Raw genomic sequence first — 18,669 nt, 5'->3', positions numbered from 1 at the left:
ACCTATGGAGGGCAATTTAAGTTCTTATCTAAGTCTTATCCTACTCTACATTAAGCATCAACTCATTGCATATAGCTTGTAGCTCATAGTAGCTAACAGCTACATCACTTTAAATTAAATTAAGTAATTTGAGGGCTTTTCTTTAAGAACGGACAACGAGCGCATGCTCAGCAAGGTAACTTTTTATTCGTGCACTGACCATTCCGTCCGTAGAACAACATCTGGAAGTATCAGATCAGATGTTAGATATTATGTGAGGTTTAGATAAACATGTGGACGGGTCAGAATAGATGATCTATACAGGGCTTATTCAGCGTGACATCGCAATGAACGCCTCCTTTTTGGAAGCATAGGAGCATTACATTGTCATTTTCCAAAATGCCCTAGATTGACGCATTTGACCCTAGTGAGACATCTCACATGTTTTTAGAATTCAGAATCTGAACAAAGCAGCTTGATTTGTTGACAGGAGATGGACGGAGGACAATAGGGCTTGTACATCGAGACATCCCAGCGACTACCTCCATGTTGGAAGCATAGGAGTATTGGAATGTAAGTTATTGTGTTGGAAGTCATAGTGATTTGGTCATTTTTCGTCATTAATCGTGAACTGATTTCTGTTTTCATTGGCCAAGTTTACAGTATATTTACGCTGCTTCAGGATTTGACGTTGCCACGACTCTCAGGGTGTTCTCCAAAGGGCGGAGTCTCACCAACAGAAGATCACATGATGCACTCTGATGCACAAGCCCTATTAATTGAGGTTAAGAAGGCACCTGTGTGGATACATGCACACGTCGCTCACCGCGGCTGACAAGAGACTCCATGGAGGATTCGTCATTTATACAAAATACTAAGAAACATACACACACATGCACGCACGCACATACACAGTTGCTCTCTAGTGAAGTGCTTATCCGAAATTTTACTATTGCTATTCCATGCAGGAGTTATTTATAGCACTAGTCATTCTTATGTTATAACTTCATATAACTTGTATATCATAAGCCTATATATAGGCCAACTATAGTTGCTATAATGTGTATTTATCCATACATAGATACATATATATTAAAACATTAATAGGCCTATTACAATTTTTCACATTTCCAAGAATTTGAGTAAAAAGAGGAGATGGCTGTAGAAATATAAACAGAACAGTAGTTTATGGACTTGAAGTGCATCTTAAGTGGCCTTAACTGGTTTGTATTCTGATTTAAGCTGGCTCAGAGCAGTGATATCTAGGGTTATCAAGACACTTCTATCCAGGAGAATGCATCTTAGACAGAAGTGGAAATAGGAGTAAGTAGAAGAGTGCCACAGTAGCCAGACTGGCTGAGAGTGTCCGTCTAGCCTAGCTTCAGCTGGTCATGCCTGCTGGAGCTGTCCCTCAGGGTGGTGTGTGGTGCTCCATGGCTCTTGGTCCTCCTCCCTCCTGGTCAGGGAGGTGCGCTGGCTCTACGTTCACCTGGTGAAGAAACCACAGACGAGGTGAGCGCTCATCTCAACAACGTTCTCCGTGAGAGCATGCTACTGACACCCACACAGTGATGAGCCCACACAAGGGGGTGGGCTAGGGCAGAGGCTGGGGTTAGATATCAGACACAAGGGGGTGGGTTAGGACATAGGCTGGGGTTAGATATCAGACACAAGGGGGTGGGTTAGGACATAGGCTGGGGTTAGATATCAGACACAAGGGGGTGGGTTAGGGCATAGGCTGGGGTTAGATATCAGACACAAGGAGGTAGGCTAGGGCATAGGCTGGGGTTAGGTATCAGACACAAGGGGGAGGGTTAGGGCATAGGCTGGGGTTAGATATCAGACACAAGGAGGTGGGTTAGGCCGGGCATAGGCTGGGGTTAGATATCAGACACAAGGGGGAGGGTTAGCGCATAGGCTGGGGTTAGATATCAGACACAAGGAGGTGGGTTAGGGCATAGGCTGCAGGGTTAGATATCAGACACAAGGAGGTAGGCTAGGGCATAGGCTGGGGTTAGGTATCAGACACAAGGAGGTGGGTTAGGGCATAGGCTGGGGTTAGATATCAGACACCAGGGTGTGGTAAGATAATTAAAATAAGGCATTTCAAAGAAGTATGAAAGGTTAATATAGTTAAGGTTTATGGTCAGGGTTTAGGAGGTTATGGTGAAGGTACGTTTAAAAGGTTTAGGGTCAGAGTGTAGAAGGTTAAAGGCCCCATGACAGGCCACCAGGTGGGGTGTCATTAGCCGTCACAAGCCGTTTTGAAAATCGGTCTCTTATGACATCACAGGTGAGCGTGGCAGTCTACCAGCCTACCCAGTGGACTGAAGCAAACGTTGCTCATCTATCCGTCACACTTCTAGGTGGACACGCCCACCTGTGATGTAATAAGAAGGTCTGATCTTCAAGCGTGGGGCCATCTTATTTTTCTACTAAACCCAGCGGTTGTGGCGTCAGGTTATTGAGTGGTACTTATCTGCTGGCCAGCTCCTTCCTGAGGCAGGACCTGAAGGAGGTGAAGCGCTCCTCAGACTTATAGCCCTGAGGAGAGAGAGAGAGAGAGAGAGAGAGAGAGAGAGAGAGAGAGAGGGAGGGAGGGAGGGAGAGAGAGAGGGAGACAGAGAGAGAGAGAGAGAGAGAGGGGAGACAGAGAGAGACAGAGAGAGAGAGAGAGAGAGAGAGAGAGAGAGAGAGAGAGAGAGAGAGAGAGAGAGAGAGAGAGAGAGAGAGAGGGAGAGAGAGGGAGACAGAGAGAGAGAGAGAGAGAGAGAGAGAGAGAGAGAGAGAGGGAGACAGAGAGAGAGAGAGAGAGGGAGACAGAGAGAGAGAGAGAGAGAGAGAGAGGGGGAGAGAGAGGGAGAGAGAGAGGGAGAGAGAGAGAGAGAGAGAGAGAGAGGGAGAGAGAGGGAGAGGGAGGGAGAGGGAGAGAGGGAGAGAGAGAGAGGGGAGACAGAGAGAGAGAGAGAGAGGGAGACAGAGAGAGAGAGAGAGAGAGGGAGACAGAGAGAGACAGAGAGAGGGGAGACAGAGAGAGAGGGAGGAGAACGAGAGCGAAGGGGAGGAGGGGGTTGCGTAGATGAGCCAAGGATATGAAGCATAATGTCCCACTGGTTTAGAAAATGACTTGCACAACCAGCCGTGGTGGTACATATACATTTTAGACTGCCGTTTCTGATTTGACGAGTGACGTGTGATGTCTGATCATGTCACCACCAACCTGTCTATCATTTTAATGTCTGTCAGTCTCAATGTCTGTAAGTCTTTCACACTCTCCACATAGACACAAAGTGTTCCCATAGCGACGGATCTTATACTGCTGCCCATCACTAACTAAATGAACCTCTCCACATAGACACAAAGCATTCCCATAGTAGCATAGAGCAACTAATGTTTAACTGCTGCCCCTCACTAAGTAAATGAAGCGTCTCACTATATGAACTGTTTGTAGCGCCACTGGCCAGCAGGGGGCAGTAAGGCTCCTTGGAAGCATCATACACGACACGGCACGGGCACATGCACACACACACACACACAAACACACACACACACACACACCCCCCCGCGGTGCAGACGGTCCTTCATGATGCCGATGAACTCTTTGTAGGACAGCTGGTCGTCGTGGTCCACGTCGAATATCTTGAAGATGGTGTTGACCAGGTGGCGTGTCAGCTTGAGCCCCGTGGCCACGAACACGGCCCGCGCAAACTCATCTGGGGGGGGCCAGTGCTAGTTAGTCATCATTCTGGAGGGTCATTTGGTATCACAGTTTTACTCAGGCGCTTTGGTACGTTTCTCAAAGCATCCGCAACATTTGCCAAACACTAAATGCATTTCTCAAAACAATTCGTACAAATAGCAGAACACCATGAATTACCTGCTAAAGCCAGTCTCTCGCTCAAAATCCTTAGTTCACGCCTCAAAAGTAAAATATCTGCGTCAATGAACATGTCGGTGCCATCAGAATGAAAAGTCCTTGGGTCATTGTGTACGGTCAAATCGCTTAGTCGTGTTGTCAATATAACAGTGTACTCTGGAGGGATGTTCTGATGTAAACCATGGCTAAAGTTTTGAAGACAATTATTGTACATTTTAAGTTACAACTTAGTGTATGTTGTAGATTGATTGCAAGAGACTGGACAAGAATTACATTTACGCTTTTACTGTTTCTACTATAATTTGTTGACAGACCATGTCATTGCGATACAGAAAGGAAAAGACATCACTGCATAGCACAAAGAAAAGAAGAAAAAAACAAGGCGAAACTAGAAATGTGAACATAGGACAATCTCCTTAGGGAAAACTGTCATGCAATGCCGCATTGTATAGAAATATGCTTGACATATTATGACAACCATTTTGCATGTAAAGACTTATGCAATGAACTAATGCCTAAATGTTGTGGGGGTGAGACTATTCAATAGAGACCCAATACGTTTTGATCAACATGACATAAGCCATTGATAATGTAAAATAGAGCAGAGAATTGTACATAATCGTTGCATTTGCACCAAAGCATTTGCGACAGACAGACAGAGAGAGACAGAGAGAGACAAACAGACAGAGAGACAGACAGACAGACAGACAGAGAGAGACCCAGAAGGAGAGAGACAGACAGACAGACAGACAGACAGACAGACAGACAGACAGAGACTCACACACTCTCCCACTCTCAAACACATTATGTCTGCCTACCCTGTCCAATGGAGCGTGCAGCAAAGTTGTACATCTGCATGGCGATGGCAAAGTCCTCGAGGTTGTTGAGGAACTGGAAGAAGGACCTGAACTCGTCGAAGGTGATGCCCTGGAACCAGAACCAGACAAGAACCAGAGCCGGGGGTCACTGCTGCTCAGTGGGCCGCGTCGGGCCGGCCCGCGTCATGCTAGCAATGCAGTAACACTCACACATCGTAACGCTAGCTACATTGTGATGCTAGCACTGTCATGCTAGCAGTCGGTCATGCTAGTCCCGCGTGAGGTTCGGGCCCCCCGCCCCGCCCGCCGTCAATGGCGGCAGCACGCGCAACAGTGCGATGACATCACAGCGCCCTGAGCATAGCCGAGCCCTGCGTGAGGATGCAGCAGTGACATCATACGTCCCTCATGCACCTGGTGAAGCCATACCGTACGTAGTCACGTGACCCCCCCCAACGTCATCCCATGAGCCCCGACGTCACCACATGACCCCCATGTCATCGCATGACCCTGAGGTCATCCAATTACCCCCACGTCATCACATGACCCCAGGGCCATCACATGACCCAAAGGCCATCACATGACCCAGACATTACTAAGTAGATCCAGGCAGAGACGACAGAAGATCGAGGAAAGGGCTCCCAGGGCCGAATTGGTTCTTGGGTGAGCGGGCAACACGGTGCAGAACAGACACAGGACACAATGCAGCAGTCACATCAACAACACACCAAACAGACACATAGATAGACAGGCAGATGGACATATATAGATATATGACCAACCTCCTGCTTCTTGATAAGTGGACGAAGGAGAGAAGAGAAAGAGAGCGAGAAAGGGAGAGAGAGCGAGAGAGAGCGAGAGACAGAGAGAGCGAGTTTGACATCAACAGATCTGAGGAACTTCTCAGGGCAGGATGAAGAGCTCAAGACCTCTCCTCCTCATCACCTCCCCACAGTGGTGTGTGTGTCTGTCTACCCTGTTGTCCGGGTTACAGCGGTGCGTGTGTCTGTCTACCTTGTCGTCAGGGTTACAGCGGTGTGTGTGTCTGTCTACCTTGTCGTCCGGGTTACAGTGGTGTGTGTGTCTGTCTACCCTGTTGTCAGGGATACAGTGGTGTGTGTGTCTGTCTACCTTGTCGTCAGGGATACAGCGGTGTGTGTGTCTGTCTACCTTGTCATCAGGGATACAGTGGTGTGTGTCTGTCTACCTTGTCGTCAGGGATACAGCGGTGTGTGTGTCTGTCTACCTTGTCGTCAGGGATACAGTGGTGTGTGTGTCTGTCTACCTTGTCGTCAGGGTTACAGTGGTGTGTGTGTCTGTCTACCCTGTTGTCAGGGATACAGTGGTGTGTGTGTCTGTCTACCTTGTCGTCAGGGATACAGCGGTGTGTGTGTCTGTCTACCTTGTCGTCGGGATACAGCGGTGTGTGTGTCTGTCTACCTTGTCGTCGGGGATACAGCGGTGTGTGTGTCTGTCTACCTTGTCGTCGGGGATACAGTGGTGTGTGTGTCTGTCTACCTTGTCGTCAGGGTTACAGCGGTGTGTGTGTCTGTCTACCTTGTCGTCGGGGATACAGTGGTGTATGTTCTCGAGGTAGGCGTTGATGTTCTCCACGTTGGTGAAGCGCAGCAGGATGCGGGCGAAGTCCTCTTCGCTGATGGTGGTCATGCCCTTGGAGTAGTTGAGGAACTCTATCTCCAGCATCTCGGTCTGGATGTTGTCCATGAACCTGCAGCACGCCGGGTAGTCCTTCATCACCACACACTGAGCTACGCGATGTCCAACATCTCTCGCCGCGTTTGAGCCACGTATATTTGATGCAAACATCGTGTAAATAATATTTACGAAATTTACTATACTTATGCATTTACATATGCACATTTTATTTGTTTACTTTTTATTAATTTTTTTGTAATTTTGTACTTAATTGTGTTTTATTTTCTGATCATCGATCTTGAGCCGGGATCATTTGAATGATGCTGAACTGTGTCGACGGTAATCGTCAGGGCAACCCTACCTGTAGAAGTCATCAAAAGTAAGCTCCGCCTTCCCCTTCTTGCCGAAGAAATGGACCAATAAGGTGGTGTCTGTCATTATGTTCTCGTCTGTCCGCTGTGATTGGTCGGGGGGGGGGGGGAGCAGATAAGACAGTCAGAGAGTTACAGAGGAGGCAGGATGCAAATGAGTGTTCCGATCAATTCAACATGGCGGTCAGAGCGTCGAGCTGGCCCAGAACCAGGTGTGTGTACAGGTGTGCAGAACGTGCACAAGGAGGGCAAAAACCAGTATGGACCAGTACAGACCAATGCAGAGCAGTACAGACCAGAACAAATCAGTATTGACCAGTACAGACCGGTCTAGACCAGTACAGACTAGTATAGACAAGTATATAAAGAGTAGAACAGTATATACTAGACCAGACCGGAAGAGACCAGTGGAGACCAGCATGGACAAAAGACAGACATGCCGATAGACTGAGGGAAGAGACAATATCAACAGACACACACACACACAGACACTAACAAACACACACAAACAAACAAACTGACACACTTAAACACAGACAGCGACACACAGACCCAAACACACACAGCTACAAACAGACCCAAACACACACAGCGACACGCAGCGACACACAGACATGAACACAAAGATGCAAACACACAAACAGCAACAACCAGACAGTGAAACACAAGGCATGCGTTGGTGGCTCGGCGTCACAACACGTAGCGCAGCCAATCAGCAGGCCAGGATAAACTGTCTCAGCACTGAATTATATATATATATATATAAATATATATAGACCTTTAGATATATATATCATATATAAAGTATAGTTGCCCCGTTAAGCACTGTTTGTGTTCGGACAGCCCACGCACGGCCATGGCAGTTAGTCGCTGTTTCCACGTAACGTAGATGAGGATGCGCAGTGTGAAAAATCCCAGTTTGGCCGTGATGAAAGCTTTTGGTTCACGCACCCCATCTTTTCAACAGGAGGGAGCCTCGTCTAAACAGAGTGTGTGCGCATGTGTTTGTATGTTTGAATGCGTGTACAAATGTGTGTGTGTGTGTGTGTTCCGCACGCACCCAAACACACTGACATGGCCGTGAGTGCACGTGCGTGCGTGTATACATCCCAGAAAAAGGTGTGCACTGGCGAGATCAGCCCCAAGCACCTGCCAAGCCACGCCCCACCTAACTCATCATCCAACCCCGCGCCATGCCAGGAACAGCACTGGGTGGGGCTAAATCCCATGACATCATCATCATAATCATAACCAGCATGATGCCATACGTATTCTACCTCCAGGTTATAATCCTACGTTGGTGAGAGAAGAGAAAGACCAAGACAAGACGAGAACGTTACAGTGAAGACGAGGAAGAGGGGGGGAGATGGAGAGGAAGGTCGTTAAACAACATGCGCCGTTGTTTAAAGTTTGGTCACCTGAAGTCCAATGAGTGTGTGTGTGTGTGAGGTTCTCTAAAGATGTCGAAGCGCTGGGCTAACAGACTGGTGGGCGCGAGGGCCCTTAATGTTTCAACAACCGTCTACGTGGATACATAATTTATTAAATAGTGTACCATGAAGAGTGTAGTATTTAAAGTATATTGAAGGTATAGTTTGGTATGCATAAGACATAATAGTGTAGTAGAGTATAGAAGGTATAGTATAATAGATAGACGATATAATAGTGTAGTATGGTAGAAAGTATAGTGTGTTGTATATAGAATAGAGAGTACAGAATGGTGTAGTGGACAGCTTGGAGATCTCCATGACTGAAGCGTCGTAGATCATAGAGCTATTTATCCTAGAGCAGAACAGGTCAACCCCTAATAATGAACCGTCATCTGCTCTGAGTCACACCGCCGTCTAGCCCCGCGCTAACGTCTGCTAGCCCGCCTCACAACATCCAGAGCAGGGCTGTGAATCACCGGCCTGCCCCTGTGTTTATCAACCGTCACCCCAACAGGTCTTGTCATTAAGAAACAAACTAGACATTTTGAGGGTTTAAGCTCGGTTCAAAGCGACACGCGACTCTCTCCCTCTTATGACACACGGGCGTTTCAGACACGTACACCGAGCTCAGGTGGTGTCACCTCTGATCATCTTCCTCAGCGCCCTCCTCTTCACCTGCTGTCTCTGTACTATCAGGGGGCATCTGGCTCAAGGACGCCTACAGGTAGACTGTGGACGTTGGGACTCCAACCAAGTACCTTGTGGCTGGGAGTGAAGCCACTAAACCGGCTCTCTACTGTTCTCTCAACTGCTTTAGTTAGTATAGAATGTATGAGAATGTCTCTTTGCATCGGGTATAGCATAGTAATGTATTGTTACAACATTTGAGTATATAATGGATAATGTCCATCTCATCCGTCTGTAATTTATGTTTACATACGTGGGACGTATGCATAGATAAAGATCCATACCTATATCTATAGATCTATATCTATACATGCCGTGTATATATATATTTAGTGTACTTGTGTAAGGATAGTGGTCGGCTTTACCGGACATCAGGCCAGGCATTAGGGTCTGGGTACCTGGGTTGAATGAGAAGATCGACCAAAACAGGTGAAGTTGTTTTTCTGTGTTTGCACAATAACGAAGTCCGGGAAATCTGACATGAGCTAGCTGTCACCATGACGACATACTTGCGGCCACGCCCACATAACGACACCTGTCCTGTCTGTGTTTGTGTGTGAGAGAGAGAGAGAGAGAGAGAGAGAGAGAGAGAGAGAGAGAGAGAGAGAGAGAGAGAGAGAGAGAGAGACAGAGAGAGAGAGAGAGAGAGAGAGAGAGAGAGAGAGAGAGATTGAGAAGAGGAGGGGGAGAGAGAGAGAGATGTTGGGCTTTGATCTTGAAACTGACGGTAAAAGCAGTGATCACTTGATGTAAACACTCAAGGCTCTCCCTCTCTGGGTGAGTAAGAGGAGGAAGTTGTTATCAGAGGTGTTCAGTTGAGTAAGTCAGCCACACCTCCAAGGAAACACATTAACCCCCCCCCTCCCCTCTGTCTCTCCTTTCCTTTCCGTTTCCCCTAATCTCTCTGTCTGTCTGTCTGTCTGTCTGTCTGTCTGTCTGTCTGTCTGTCTGTCTGTCTGTCTGTCTGTCTGTCTGTCTGTCTGTCTGTCTGTCTGTCTGTCTGTCTGTCTGTCTGTCTGTCTGTCTGTCTGTCCGTCCGTCTGTCTGTCTGTCCGTCCGTCCGTCCGTACGTCTGTCTGTCTGGCCCACAGGGTGACTCACAGGTAAAAGGTTCTGGGTTCGATCTCTGACGTCCACAGTCTACTCATACACCCCAGAGCAAGATGTGCTAACCCCTAGCTGCTCCTGAATGCCACGTCTCACAAGTCACTCTGGATTAAAGCGTCTCCAAAACAAACACATATCACATTGAATATACCTCCTCTACTGATGCTGATGCTACTGATTATTAAATAACAAAAACATAATAATAGCATTGAGTTTTCTATGACAATGATTTATGTTATTGTTGCTGAAATCACTCTAAGGAGATGTTAAGCCAAAGTGCATCTATCGCCATTTCAGAGTCCAAATCATTAATAATTATTAGGGTTAATAATGATTATTATATACTTCCCTCAGGGCCAATAAAGTAGATCTAATAAAATGTACCCCTCCCCCCGAACCTTTCTCCCTTCCCGTCCTCTGATTGGCTGTCCACTCTGTCAGAAATCCTGGGACATGAAAGGCAGGGCGGGGTGTAAACACGAGGTCAGAACCATTAGCGCACGCTATCATTACCCTCACCGTGGCTTCCGCTGCCATTAGCTAGCCCGCTTGTCCCTGCCCACGGCCTGTCATTACACAGCTAGCCTGCTAGCCGCGTGTTAGCCTCATCTGTTATAATCACAACCTGTACCTTCAAGCTAGATGTTCTGTGGCAGATAGCCAGCAAGCTGCACTTAGCTTCCCTGCAGCTGAGCATCACGCTCCTTTCCCGACTATCCACCAGCTGTTAGCTTTGGCATCAGGTCGCTCACATTCTCACATTTACATTTAGCAGAGGGTTTCATCTGAAGCCACTGAAGTGAGGCTGAGAACGATCAGACCATCAACGCTGGACCAACTGGGGGCCCCACATGCTTGGCCTCAGAAGCAGGGGTGGCCTGGGTGTCATAGGGGTTCTACGTGTGTTGGCTGAAGGGGTGAGTGTCCTCTGGCATTAGGATGACCTGTGAGCTCCAATGTCCCATCTCCACCACCTTCAGACACAGGCAGACACACAGCAGCACGGCGAGAGAACACACACTACACAAAACAACAAAACATTTACCAGGCTTAGGGAATCTTCCACGGTTAAACATCTACCAGCCGGCGCAAATACACTTGACACTCCACAAAGACAACATACAACTACAGCCAGGAATACCAGAAAACAAGAAGAGAGGAGAACTAGATGAGGTGTGATAAGTTGTGTCACATTAGTTAAAGGTGAAGGCTTTTTCTCACATTAAGGAGGAATCGAGAAACAAGATGCATGTTGAGGTGGAGATTAAAAAAAACCTTCCTTAATCCCATTTTCTAAAGACCCGGTTTAGAAAATACAGTGCAGCAGACAATATTGGTTTGTTGTTTAATTTTCAGCCATCTTGTTTAGCTCGACCAATGTCCTTACGTCTAACAAGGCAATTAGAAAGGAAGTCAGGGGTACAGGTGAGAGGTTAAAGGTGAGAGGGAGTAGGCAGGTGTTAGTTTAACTGTGGAGCTCAAAGAGAACAGAAAAAATATACAAGATATTGACGGCTGGATAATAGATGGAAAGAAAGAAGGAACGGAGGAAGGATGGAAGGGATGGACAGAGGACGATGAATCGATGAACAGAGTACTGATGGAGGGATGAGGGATGAGGGAGAGATGGAGGGATGGGGGAGGGATGAGGGAGAGATGGAGGGGTGGGGGAGAGATGGAGGGATGAGGGAGGGATGGACAGAGCCAGATGAGTCAGTGTACCTCCGCCAGGTCAGAAAAGAGCGCTTGACTGGCGCATCGCCGCAGGATGTCCCAGTAACTCCGCGCCACAAACTCCTCACTGTCTTTTTTTAACACCTGTAGGAGCGGCGAAGCAGGGAGGGGGTCAGTACACCTCCTAGTTACCTCCAATCGGAAGTCCCCTCCCTCCTAGTCCACTAGCCTCCACGTCGCCTCCCCTGTGATGTCACCTGCCATCCTGGTCACCTACCATTCGATGTCACCTCCACTACGATGTCACCTTCCTTCCTGGCCACCTCCCCTTCGATGTCACCTCCACTATGATGTCACCTCCATTCCTAGTCTCCTCCCCTATAATCTCACCTTCCCGACCAGTCAGGGAACTTGGATGAATTTAGAGGTGGGGTTCACAGTTATCTCCGGTCTGCTCAGCAGTTTTACAGCAGGTATTTGTCTGAGCCTGACACACTTAAACACACTGCTCTTCCTACAACCTGTCATTTTATTAATGCTCCACACATGAATCTGTTGATACTGTGTTTGACATTCTGTTCAGGGTCGATTATAATCATTATGAAATGGGAAACGGTTTTACAACCTTAAAACTAATCTAAAGTATAGTCATACAAGCTTCTCTGTGAGAGTAGCCCCAGTGTCAGCTGTACTTTATGAATGGCCAGTTGTAAGGAGGTGGAGCCAATCGTGGAAGGCCTCAGCTCAGGGTAATGGTTAGCGTCAACAGGAAGTTGGGGGAGGAGTCAGGGTGGAGGGGGAAGGGGTGACAGATGATCGAGGAATAAAAGGTTTGTTTCCTTCAAAATAAAAGACAGCATATCGTCCCAGGGCAACACCAGGACACCGTCACCGACAAAAGGATTCTATCTCGAAAGGACGTTAACTGGCAGCATTTCAAGATGAAAATATTTAATTCTATGTGTCCAGCTGCTGTTATTACACCTGTGTCAAACAGGTTCTCCGACGGCTAACGGGACTTTAATAACTTTGAAACATGGCGATGAGTCGGGGTACTACGGGCTTCCTGTGCTCGCAGAAGGGGCCAGATATCCTCGGAGATACGGAGCAACATAAACAGTTGGTTTTAAAGCTCACCTTAATGTAAGACTGGTCTTGGCTGCCAGCCAGGATCCCAGGAGATCCTGATCTGGATTGAACATCCTTTTTTAGAGACTTACATTTCCCACAGGAGTAACTGACTGACCACCCACCTAGTGTCTCTCTCCCCTCTCTCTCTCTCTCTCTCTCTCTCTCTCTCTCTCTCTCTCTGTCTCTCTCCCTCTCTCTCTCTCTCTCCCTCTCTCTCTCTCTATCTATGTCTCTCTATCTGTGACTCTCTCTGTCTCTCTCCACTCTCTAGGGAGCAGTGGCCATTTTGACATGACCTTGCGTTTCTCTGAACAAAGAATCCATCCATCACAGAACTGACACCAACAAAACCCTCTCTACCCACCTCTCTCTCACTCTCTCTCACACACACACACACACACACACACACACACACACACACACAGCTTCTTTGAGTCTGTGTGTGTCTGTGTGTGTGTGGGGGTGTGCGTCTGTGTACATGTGTGTATAAAGATGTGTGTCTAAGTGAGAGAGTGGCTTTTAGTCCAAACACAGAGAGTAGACAGACTTCTTTGATCTGAGTCACCATGGCACCAGATATATTATGGTATGTCCATACTGGGAAGACTGCATCCATACAGACAGCTGGTGTCTCTGGTCCCAGTACTGACCCAGTACCATACACATACAGAGAGAGCCCAGAGAGATGACATGCACACACACACGCCCTTAAAAGGCCCACAACGTCTGGTTCTGTTTAGAGCGTGTGACGTCGCGCTTGTTTCATTCAATCTCTTTTTAAGAGTTTATTTCACCTGACCTTCAATGTCTTTAAGTGGCCCTCTGTTTGCTCTCTCTTTTCATCACTTCATCCTCTCTATTTATCCCTCTATCCTCTCTATTCATCCCTCCATCCTCTACACTCTCTATTCATCGCTCTATCCACCAGAGCCTTCAGATGCTGGGTGCTCCTCTCCATCTCAACATCTAATCCATGCAGCCTGAGCGATGTGAGGACGTTCTCAGGCTCACAGCTCAGATCTCCGGCTAACGATAAAGAACTACAGGTTGATATAGAGGAGGCCTGTGAATGGTTACTGGCTCCCGTGCTGGCTTCCAGGATGGCTATGTGGTGGTGGTAGTTTGGCATTCAACTAGCTAAATCTAGCTAAAAGCTTAATCAGAGGAGACTAAGATGAACATCAGCGTTCATATTTGCATTAGCATTTACAATACTGTTGCAATGTTGGATATGCATATTCAATTGGACCATTGAATTAGTCAACACAAACACACACACACACACACACACACACACACACACACACACACACACACACACACACACACACACACAGAATGGTTGTCCATAGCGATCGGGGGGAGTAGGGGAGGGAGGGCTGATACATACGCTGTTGATAGGAGCGACATGATATCCATAGAGCTGCATACTCTGATACACGGAGAGAGAGAGAGAGAGACATAGAAACAGCACAGAGAGAAAGAGAGAGAGAGAGAGAGAGAGAGAGAGAGAGAGAGAGAGAGAGAGAGAGAGAGAGAGAGAGAGAGAGAGAGAGAGAGAGGCAGAGAGAGGCAGAGAGAGAGAGAGAGAGAGAGAGAGAGAGAGAGAGAGAGAGGCAGAGAGAGGCAGAGAGAGAGAGAGAGACAGAGACAGAGAGACGAGAGAGAGAGAGAGAGAGAGAGGCAGAGAGAGGCAGAGAGAGAGAGAGAGAGAGAGAGAGAGAGAGAGAGAGAGAGAGAGAGAGAGGAGAGAGAGAGAGAGATATCATGCAAAGGGAAGAGAGAGAGAGAGAGAGAGAGAGAGAGAGAGAGAGAGAGAGAGAGAGGGAGAGAGGGAGAGATATTATGCAGAGAGGAGAAGAGAGAGAGCATGCAGAGAGGAGATGGGGAGGAAACAGGGAGAGACATGTTAGTACATGCAGGAAACATTCTGTTCTAAAAGGTAGTGGCAATTCCTTCTGTTTATTATGGAACAGAAGTAATGTCGCTCGATTCTTTTAACCTAATTAATCGAACCTAACCTAACCTACCTAATCTTAATCTAATAGGATCTAATCAAATTGAATATAACATTATCAAATTAAATCCAGTGCAATGTAATCTAATATGAGGTAAGATAATGAAATATATATACACAGAATCTGATATATTGCAATATAATATAATATAACATAAATAAAAAAACACAATATAATTGAATATAACGTAATGTATTCTGATATGATATAATGTGATGGAATCTGATCTAATCCAATATCCTAAAATCAAATATAAGGTATCTAATCAAGTCATACATATCAAATCTAATGTTGCCTAGAGCTTCCATTGACAGGTGCATCCCACCAGAGGACCCTGAGGCGGACCTGAGAGACAACAGACCAGGGTCTCGTTCACCAGGAAACCCACACAGACACTGACAAGAAGTGTGTGTGTGTGTGTGTGTGTGTGTGTGTGTGTGTGTGTGTGTGTGTGTGTGTGTGTGTGTGTGTGTGTGTGTGTGTGTGTGTGGTGTGTGTGTGGTGTGTGTGTGCGTGTGTGTGTGTGTGTGTGTGTCTGTCTTTGTGTGAGTGTCCGAGTGTGTTGGTGTGTGTATGTGTGTATGTGTGTGCTAATATGTGTATGCGTAGTGTGTCTTCATCGTACCAACTGGGCTGACTTGTCAACATCTCCTTTCCTTCCTCTCTTCTCGTTCTTCTTACGAAAAATCTCCTGGAGCTGAAGACACACGGAGGAGAATGATAGAATAATAGAACGACAGAATAGAATGAAAGAACAATAGAATGATAGAATAGAACGATTGAAAAATACAATTATTGAAAGACAGAAGGATCAAAAGCAGGACAGAGGCTCTTAGTGATTCAGGTTTAATAGCCGTGAGAACTTTTCTAGATTTCCAGCAAAAAAAAAATCCAAAAAAAAAATAATAATTCTCTTCACACTCTTTTCCTTCTTGAAAAGAGTGTGAAGAGATTCTTAGCCGAGCGTTAACCCCTCTTAGCCCAGGGTTAAAGGACAATTCCGGTATTTTGAACATTGAGCCCCCTTTCTGGTTTGTTTAGGATGAAATAGAGTGGGTGACACCGAAATTTTAACTATTAGTCCTTTCTCGGGTATTTGGCTCATTTTGAATCGCTCCTGCCTCCTTCACAATGGTTGTCTATGTGCATACACCAACCTGTCATCCCAGCAACCCTAAACGTTCGTTTTTCGAAAATGTGCAAGTAACCGAGTGGTTAGTGGCATTTGTGAAGTTTAAAAAAAAATTATCGGCGCAATATATGGTTTCTGTCGTGTTTTATTGCACATTTATCGCCAGTTGATTTCAGTTGAAGACTCATTACTGCTCGTTGATATTACTCCGCCGAACCGGAAAGGTGGGCTGTTTACGTTGGTTTGAAGTCTTGTACCGTGAGCACCTCGGATTAGGGAAAATCATTGAAAATGGAATATGAAAGGTGGCTTCTGAGGACGCACTCGATTTTGAGTTTGACGGCAGAGGATATCTGTATGAACCAGAATACACCCAAGAGGAGCTACGGGAGATGGAGGCCAGGGCTACGGAGGCGCCTGAAGCTCCGGCTGAAGCGGTCCCCCAGGATCACGGGCGGGTGGTGTGCCTGTGGGAAGTGCAGGCAGATGCCGACGGAGCACGAAAGTAGGTGCTGCACGGAGTGGGACCTTGTCGTCACAGCTGGTATGGCCAACCTCAATGTCTCGGTCGACGAGACTGTGTCGCCCTGCATCTCTCTAAATGAAGTGCGCCATCTCCTAAATAAACCGTGCTGGAGACTTTCTTCTGGGTCCCTAAAATTAACTGGAAGAAACGCCCCACACCCGAAGGACCAATGGCCAACAAAATACCGGAATTGTCCTTTAAGCAAAGAGTTAACGTCTCTCCAGGGCTGATTGCCCACCTAGTGTGGAAAGCCTAGCCTGGTTCTACCAGACTCTCGTACTTCACTTCATTTCATTTCATTTGTACAGAGTCTGGACCTAATCAATTGACAAACGTTAACCCACTTGAAGGCGGGTGTCTGTTGAAGTTTAAAATGATTGGATCTGCCCAGTGCCACTCTGGATCTGCCATAACCAATCGCTAACGTTTGGTTGTGACGTATGTCATGCGCCGGGAATCACGCGCAGGTTGTACACAAACCAAACACCTTGCGCGTCTGCACGAAAATGTCCGTCAACGACAAATGCAGGTTTTGGTCGTCGAATTTAATTTATCAGGGAAAAATTGCACATTGTAAATCAACTACCGACCTACAACAACAACTCAAACTGGAGCACGACTTTATCGTCATTGTTCTCAGACACGCCCTCTGTTCGCTGTGGCGCCGCCAGAAAACCAAATTACATACAGCAGGTCCAGACCTGAGGCGCAGTACCACAGACTCACCACTAGGAACTCTCTCTTGTCCACCATTTGGTTGCCGTCGGCGTCAAACATGTTGAAGGCGATCTTAAAGCCAGCATGAGGCTCTGGAAACACGCACACAAACACACACACAGACACACAGACACACACACACACGCACACACACACACACACACACACACACACACACACACACACACACACACACACACACACACACACACACACACACACACAATGAATATTTAACTTCTTGTTTTTCCTTAATCTAATATTTAACTGTATTGTCTTTGTGAACAAAGCTTTGTTGGATTCAACTGAAGGGACTTACTGGTGAGGATGCACAGGAGGAAGAGGTATTCTGTGTATGCGATGATACCTGCAGACGGCAGAGAGAAAGCACAGTATGATATAGACCGCACACACACACACACACACACACACACACACACAAACACAGACACACACACAGACACCCACGCACACACACACACACACACAAACACACGCATACATAAATAACCACAATCACAAATCACATACATAAGTACATCCACACAATGACACACCCACACTGACACACAAACATCCCCCCCCACACAAACATAATTAGAACAAACACACACAGACAAAAACCTACATTAGTACACACACACACACGACACACATACATACACCCACAACCACATACATACACACACACACATAAATACATACACACAAACTTTCCGCGTACATACATATACACACAAACACACACAAGCAAACACACACATGCATGCACACACAGACACATACACACACACACACACACACACACACACACACACACACACACACACACACACACACACATAATCTGTTCACAGTTCAAGTGTGTGCATGTGTTTTGCTTTCTGTCACTATGACTATTATTAGCATCAAATGACCAATACTATTACTCATTCAATTATGATTATTTTAACTACGTCTACTACTACCACGACTAATAATAATACTTTGCCTTTACTACAAATTATCTCAGGATTAACAAAGTGTTCTGGATAACTCTTAACAATTATCTTACCATGGCTATTAGTAATTATATTAGCATGACGTAAGGCATGTTGCATTCCTTGTGTATGACCGCGTCCTCTGTGAGGTCATGATGTCATCACCTGGAGCCAAAGACCTCAGAGCATTGATGAAGGTCGTACGGGTTCCTTTCAAACTAGCAACTAAAAGTTGTATTGAACCGTCAATGGAAAACAGACAGACAGACAGACACACACACACACACACAGACACAGACACACACAAACACACACACGCACACCAGGTGCATTCCTATGTGTGGCGTTCATCTCTCGCAGTCTTCTCTGTCGCCACGACAGTAATCCAAGGATTTCAACTGTCAACACACACCATGACACACGGAGCATTCCCTTACATCACCACGCAAACACACGCAAACATGCGCACGCACACACACAAACGCACACATAAACACACAAATATCGGACTTAATATATTATATTATTTCTTTCTGTGTGAGTGTTTGTGTGCATGTATGTTTATC

General features: G+C 46.6%; 1 protein-coding gene across 1 annotated transcript in view; it reads right to left on the bottom strand.

The window, feature by feature from the left end:
- Positions 1-2,273: 2,273 nt before the first annotated feature.
- Positions 2,274-18,669, bottom strand: part of micu3a (mitochondrial calcium uptake family, member 3a) — a 21,895-nt gene continuing 5,499 nt past the window's right edge. The window contains exons 3-11 of the mRNA XM_060048097.1: positions 17,133-17,215; positions 15,374-15,445; positions 14,121-14,162; positions 11,648-11,743; positions 6,692-6,786; positions 6,232-6,403; positions 4,675-4,783; positions 3,538-3,692; positions 2,274-2,523 (exon numbers count right to left, since the gene is read on the bottom strand). Coding sequence (XP_059904080.1) covers positions 2,455-2,523; positions 3,538-3,692; positions 4,675-4,783; positions 6,232-6,403; positions 6,692-6,786; positions 11,648-11,743; positions 14,121-14,162; positions 15,374-15,445; positions 17,133-17,215 — 893 coding nt within the window. The 3' untranslated portion in view covers positions 2,274-2,454. The remainder of the gene's footprint in view (positions 2,524-3,537; positions 3,693-4,674; positions 4,784-6,231; positions 6,404-6,691; positions 6,787-11,647; positions 11,744-14,120; positions 14,163-15,373; positions 15,446-17,132; positions 17,216-18,669) is intronic.

The sequence above is a fragment of the Gadus macrocephalus genome, chromosome 3, assembly GCF_031168955.1.
Source record: "Gadus macrocephalus chromosome 3, ASM3116895v1".
Lineage (NCBI taxonomy): Eukaryota > Metazoa > Chordata > Actinopteri > Gadiformes > Gadidae > Gadus > Gadus macrocephalus.
The sequence above is the reverse complement of the archived record's forward strand: the minus strand, read 5'-3'. Positions and strand labels throughout refer to the sequence as shown.